Source organism: Orycteropus afer, unplaced genomic scaffold (assembly GCF_000298275.1).
Source record: "Orycteropus afer afer isolate SDZICR_OR568_19922 unplaced genomic scaffold, OryAfe1.0 scaffold00192, whole genome shotgun sequence".
NCBI lineage: Eukaryota > Metazoa > Chordata > Mammalia > Tubulidentata > Orycteropodidae > Orycteropus > Orycteropus afer.
In genome coordinates, this window is record NW_006921779.1 from 5,231,325 (window position 1) to 5,238,334 (window position 7,010).

Below are 7,010 nucleotides of genomic sequence, written 5' to 3' on the forward strand. Positions count from 1 at the left end.
AGGACAAACCAACAGACAAGTTTGTCTCCCGTTGGAAACCTCTCCTACCACCCTTACCTTGGTCCCTGTGGCTGACTCCTCCTCTGTTCCGGTTCCTGGGTCTTTTAATCCCCTTTCTCCTGCTCTCCCAACCTGCTGCTTTGGATGTGCCTGGGTTCCCCCTCCTCACCTGGATCCCTGCGGCTGACTGCTCCTCTGTTCTGGTTCCTGGGCCTTTTAATCCCCTTTCTCCCGCTCTCCTGCCCTGCTGCTTCTGGCATGCCTGGGTTCCTTCTCCTCACCTGGATCCCTGCAGCTTACTGCTCCTCTGTCCTGGTTCCTAAGCCTTTTAATCCCCTTTCTCCCACTCACCCGCCCTGCTGCTTTGGGCATGCCTGGGTTCCCCCTCTTCACCTGAATCCCTGCGGCTGACTGCTCCTCTGTCTCAGTTCCAGGACCTTTTAATCCCCTTTCTCCCGCTCTCCTACCCTGCTGCCTTTGTGCGTGCCTGGGTTCTCTCTCCTCCCCTGGATCCCGGCAGCTGACATGGTTGGTTACATAGATGTATATATATTTAAGAAAAAGTAATTGAAATGTACCCTTGAGATTTGTGTGCTTTACTGTAAATTATGTAAATGGTTGTTTTAGCAGCTGTTGAGTTGGCCCTGATTCACAGTGACCCCATGCGCAACTGCACCAGAATATTATGATGCACAGGGTTTTCATTGGCTTATGTTTTTGGAAGTAGATTACCAGACTTTCTTCCTAGTCTGTCTTGGTCTGGAAGATTCACACAAGCCTCCACTGACAGACAGGTGGTGGCTGCACTTGAGACGCATTGGCTAAGAAATTGAACCTGGGTCTCCTGTACAGAAGGAAAGCATTCTACCACTGAACCAGAAAACGTATTTGGTACCTAAATATGTTAGATCTTAAGAAAACAGAGTTAAGACTCTTACCTTTGATGAGGTACAAGCACATTGTTAATTCCTCCAAGCTTTGCATTTATCTTCAGGCAAAGATTGGAAAGGGTTTGAGGTGAGGTCTTCACTACATTTTTCACTTGGACACACTGTGTGGCCATGCCCAGCAGGGTATCTCCAACACGTTTCACCTCCGCTACAAAAATTAATTGATTTAAAAATGTTTAAGTATTTTCCAAATTAACGGTAAAGGGGAAAAAAAAAAAAAAAAAACCACACATTAACTTTATAGAATGCCTACTATATACTGTATACTGTGCTAGATGCTTCTCTTTTGTCAGCCCTTTAATCTACTAAACCCTCAAGGCAATTTATTTTTCCAGTTTGGATAGGCCCTCTTCCCTCTTCTTTTCTTCCCTCCTGCAGGCCTAGAAGCCAGACTATTTCCTTTATTCTTCAGTACTGCCTGCCACCACTTGCCGGATCCCTTGAGGTTCCTTTTCCCACATGACTGCTCTGGCAAAGAAACCAGTCTCCTCAGCCCCTCCTTCTTAGTAGACACACCACTCTTTGAATTTCAAAATATTTTTCCCCTCTAGACACTAGGGATAAACAGAAGATCACAAAAGAAGCAAATGTAGGCGGGTTGAAGACATTTTATGAAGTTCTAGCTTCTGGTCTGTAGTTCTTAAATCCTTTACTTAGCTGATGGCCACAAGAACTCTGTATCATTCTTATAATAGATACAAACCAAACAGATCCTTTTCTGGAAGTACCAGGCTCTGTTACTCTTCCCCACTCTAATAGTCCTAAGTACTTTTCACCAAACATGTCCAGTTTGCCCTGCCCTGCACCTACGGTGGGACTGCATTGCATTTCCTGACCTTCATCCTCACTCTCCTACCCAGGATGGGAAGGGCCACACGGCTGGTTGTAGACAAGCTGTTGCAGATGTTAAGACCCTCCAGAGTGCTCCTTTCCCTCTGGCATGGGACCAACAATATTCCAAACAGCAGCTGCTCTGCCAATGAGTCCAGCAGTGAGAATGACATGACGATATGGAGCAGAGCCCCATTTATTCCCAAATGACACAGAGAGGAATGAAAACTCAACTTTTGTTGCTTTGAGCCACATAAAGTTTGGGGCTATTTATTATAACCTAGTTTATTATCCTGACTATTGCATGTACTATTTGTTATACCTACTATCTTTCATTCATCATTAAACAGAGTCCATACCATATACTGGTGTCTTCCCAGGCAAGATAACTACTATTAGCTGCAGGCCCACATATGTCATTTTCAGATGCTTAAACATGGGCTCAACGCTGTCTGCACCTTGTGCATACTTGCAGAAACACGGTTGACCCTGGATGGGCATTCCTGCATCCTTTGAGATTTTACGTAGCTGGTCAGTGAAACTCCTGTTAAAATAGAACCATTGGCATAGGACTTTCATTATAGAGTATATTTTAGGGCTTTAGCTATTAATTTCCTACTAAGCTACTTCTCTCAGTTTTGTCGATTCTTAGCTAAAATTGAAAAAAAAAAAAAAAATCTTTAACTGGCTTCCCAAAATAGACTAGCAGTTGTATTACTGCAATTATACCAGAGAAGAATCTGCATTACTGAAAGCTATCAAATTATCATTTTTAATTTTTAAATAATTATGTTGCAGCTGAGCCTCAGGGACTAGAATAGCACTGCTATTCAAAAACTTTCAAATTAGTAATTCTGGAGTAAAGAAAAGCAAGGTCAAAAAATACTAGTGCAGTTGGGTAAGCCTATCTCAACTGACAACACAGAAACATGCTGTTACAAAATGAGAGTATTTAGGTTACACTCAAACCTGCAGGTTTGGTTCAACAGAAATGTCAGAAGCAATCATCACACCTGTACACCAATGTTCACTGCAGCACATCTCACAATAGCCAAAAGGTGGAAACAACCAAAATGTCTAGGAGCAGATGAGTGGATAAACAAAATGGGGTTTATACAAATAATGGAATATTACTCAGCCATGAAGAGAAATGAAGTCTTGATGCATGCCACTACATGGATGAACCTTGAAGATACTATGGTGAGTGAAATAAATCAGTCACAAAAAGACAGGACATCCCATCTCTGGTTTTCTCCTGGGACAGCTATGATATCCTAACCCCCTCAAATTGATCCATACTGCAATTTGTATGATTTCACTTATATGAAATAAGCAAATATATAGAAACCAAAAATTATTAGTGGTTATGGGTGAGAGGAGGTAGAGAAGGGAAGTTTTGCTTAGGGATCACTGAGTGTATCCTAATAGTGGTAGAACAATTTAAAGGAGGATAGTGAGAATGGTTATATAACTTGAAGAATGTAATCAGTATCATTGAATAATATATATGTAGACATCATTGAAAAAAATAAATCATCACTTACAAAAAAAGTAAAATTAATTTTGAAGGTTTAAGTTTTGGGCTTAAGGGGTTACCTCCACTATGTGTAAAGCTTTCAGAATAGTTTCTTTTGTGCATTTGCCAGTATTTTATAGGATTTGTTAATTTTCATCCCTATCCCCTTTTTTTGTCTTGAGTTTTCCCCTTTTATCACTAACTTCCTTTATACAGATAGCTGCATCTGTTAAGATGTCAACCAATATTCTTAGTCAGTGACCCAGCAGTTAAACAACCTCACTAGTAAATTATAATGATTATAAATAAACTAGTTTTTATCTTAACTGAAAAGATACAATTAATGTCAAAGGAGGTGAGCTATAGAAGCTTCACCAAGAACTCAAGAATTTGCCAATCAGCGCTGTTTCAAGCTTGTTACTCACACATTTCTGCTCAAACGTAAGGAAGCTGACTCAGATTCTTAATGTAATTCCCAAGCTTGAAATATGAAATGTACAAGGCCTTTCTCATACTGCCAGATGGTGTCACTAATGAGACAGGGATTTAGTTCCAGGGTACACAGCACACTGACATCAAAGATGACATTTCATATCAGTAGGAAGATACTCACTTCAGTAAATCTTCTCTACATTGTTTCTGAGGTGCAAAACAAGCAACTGCCCACACTTTAATTTCAATGCCAGCATAAAACTGCTTTCCTCGCATGTCCCAGACACCCTGGTTCGGTGTGGCTACTGTTTTATTCTTAAAAGAAAGAAAGAAACACATTATCATCCAAGAGCATTTTAATGTTGGCATGGGGTAAACAAAATTCTTTTCGGTAGTAGCTAATACAAAACAAGTAATAATAACCAAAACTAAGGGTAAATTCAGTGTGTTATGGTGGGAAACTCCTGCATTATTCTGCTTTCACTGATTATGGAAGAAGTTCACTTAATAAAATAAGAAACTTACCCGGCCTCCATATTGCAGCATTGGTGCTGGGAGCACCCTGCCTGTGAGCTCTGTCATTTCATTGTGGACAACAATACCAAATTCTTTAAGGTATGGATCAGGTCCACCCACCATGCTGTTACTCTTCACCTAAAGAACAGGAAAGCCTGCATATATAAAAACCAAAGAGTAACTGCGTCCCATCAGGAGTTTTCTTTTTTTTCCATCTCAAAGCTAGCAGATCTCGAAGATCATGCCTTACTGACCAGTCTGCTGATTTCTTCTTGTCTGTCAGGAGCAGATCTTGCTGTTGCTTTGATCATTGTGGACGTCTGATTGTCTGTGAGCTTCTTTATACATCGCTGTCCTGCCACTATATTACAGACCTACCAAGAGGCAAAGAGAAAACAGAGTTTGTGTAAAGGGCTTCTATATTTTAGGCCCTTGCCAAGCTGTATCTTACATGTCCCATTTCTAATATAATGAAAATTCTGTCACATAGTGAAGTTCTAAGGAGCTCTGGTGGCACAGTGCCTAAGGCTCAAACCTACCAGCCACTTCAGAGAAGGAAGATGGAGCAATTTACTTCCATAAAGATTTACCATCTTGGAAACCCAATGGGGGTTGCCATGAGTTGGAGCTGGCTTGATGATGGTGGGTTTGGTTTGGTTTAGTGAAGTTATATGCCCAAAATGTTTTAGAAATTAGTATGAAGTTTCACTGCTAGTTTAGAACAAACTTTGGGCGAGGGGGGAAACTCATTCAAAAGCTTGGCAAATTGGCAAAAGGAAAAATGAGCTGAGCTTACCTCAAGCGGCAAGTATGTATGTTTTTGTTCTTGTCCTACTTGGAGACAGGGAAGATGTGGGTATTTCAGCTGCAGGCTGTACTTTTGCTTAAAATATTGAGCAACTGTACATTCCATAGCTTGACCATTTTCTAGCTGTAAAGGAAATCTATAGGAAAGAATGTCTTTTTAGAAATGTCTTCAAGTTCTGTTTTTTTAAGAAAATAAACAACTTACTAATATTTTCTACCTGTCACTTACAAAACAAAGTCAAACTTTATTTGAACAGTTTCACTTAAGTAATTTTAGAATTTATTTAATTATTAAATTTAAATATTTATATATTATTATTTAAATATTATTAAATTAAATATTTATTTAATTTATTTAATTAATTTATTGATTTCCTCGGAAGGAAGGTTGTGCAATCCTACTTCCGTAGTGATACTGCCTCGGAAACCCAAGGAGGGGTTGCTATGAGTCAAGGCCGACTCGACGGCAAATAACAACAACAACAACAACAGCAACAAATAAGATTTATATAAAGCTAACATACAAAAGTAAACAAATGATCCACAGAACTCTTGAACATTAAACTTTCAAAAGAAAATTTCTCTCTCAGGTGGATTTATCTGGTGTGTCTATATTATTATTTATTTATTATTTTTTTTAAATTTAAAGTAAAAACTAGTTATTCAATTTTACTGGTGATCTCTGACTTTAGAAATCTTTATAGTTTCAAAAATAAATCACTATTGGCAAAACTCTACCAACTTCAATTAACTTTTGGATTGAACTTGCTAGTAGCAAAACAAAAAAAGCAAGATAAAGCAATTATCGGACCCATGAGAGACAAAGTAAAGAAGTCATGCTTTGTGTTGACTTTGCACAGCAGGAAAAGGCAATTAACTGTATTTCAAAATAAAAACAATGAGACAGGACCACTGCATCAAGGCTTGCCCTCTGCCATATGCAGTTCTAAACCAGAACCAAATGCTTGCCTTGCAATTCCTGGAATTGCCCCTGAGGAGCTGAGGGCAGATCTCTCACACCGATTGTTTTGCATGTTAATTTATTGTGAATCTGGCATCCAGAAATGAGAAATGGACCATTACAGTCACTGGCTGAGAGGAGAATAAATGTAAAGAACCACTTAACAGAAAGGAGGAACACAGACCTCAGTGAGGACACCAGGCTGGCTGTCTTGGGCAGGAAAAGGCTGCATGAATACTTGCTGATATGTTTACAGCTCTAGTGGCAAAGTGGCACTTGGTGGCACTTGGAAACTAAATTGATATCATATTTAAGTTAAACTGATTTGAATTAAAATCACAAATAATTTATATTGACGGGCTCTAAGGAAATAAAATAAAGCTTTGCTATCAGCAGTAGCCCTCTAGCCAAGAAAGGTGACAAACCACAGAAATGAAAAACCAATTTACTTGGAATGACCTGACAGAGTGTCATCTCACTGCAGAAGAACCACACTCCCAGACTTTGTGAGATGGTGACAGCTTTCAAAGACACTGCAGCTGAACAATGCATGGAACTTGAGAAATTATCAGTTTCTACTGTTAAATATTTAAGAAACAGTTCACTGTCTAATGGGATGAAATGTTCAAGAAAGTAATTTGGATAATTGTTTCTGCTGAGTGATCTGTTATAATGACTTTCAGAATACATCTATCATGAAAAAAACATTTTTTTTTTAATCTAAAAAGGACTAAAAGTTTTGAATTTAAAGTAGAATAAGAGAAAACTGCTGGGTCTGGAGTAATAAATAAAATAGCCCATGAATTGTTTGAGTAACTTCCAGAATCAGCTGCTTCTTAACTACTACTTAACTATTACTGCTACTTCAACTACACATGTAGTTCGTATGAACATAGATTTACTCTGTGCTAAATATGGGAGCTCTGGTAGCATAGTGCCTAAGGCACTTGACTGCTCACCAGAAGGCTGGTGGTTCAAACCCACCAGCCACTCCTCG

The 7,010-nt window shown here is 39.1% G+C and overlaps 1 protein-coding gene across 1 annotated transcript in view; it reads right to left on the reverse strand.

Annotated features, from left to right (window-relative positions):
• Positions 1 to 7,010, reverse strand: part of AGO4 (argonaute RISC component 4) — a 50,588-nt gene that overhangs the window by 30,811 nt on the left and 12,767 nt on the right. The window contains exons 7-12 of the mRNA XM_007947652.1: positions 5,042 to 5,189; positions 4,500 to 4,619; positions 4,255 to 4,383; positions 3,911 to 4,044; positions 2,141 to 2,325; positions 939 to 1,098 (exon numbers count right to left, since the gene is read on the reverse strand). Coding sequence (XP_007945843.1) covers positions 939 to 1,098; positions 2,141 to 2,325; positions 3,911 to 4,044; positions 4,255 to 4,383; positions 4,500 to 4,619; positions 5,042 to 5,189 — 876 coding nt within the window. The remainder of the gene's footprint in view (positions 1 to 938; positions 1,099 to 2,140; positions 2,326 to 3,910; positions 4,045 to 4,254; positions 4,384 to 4,499; positions 4,620 to 5,041; positions 5,190 to 7,010) is intronic.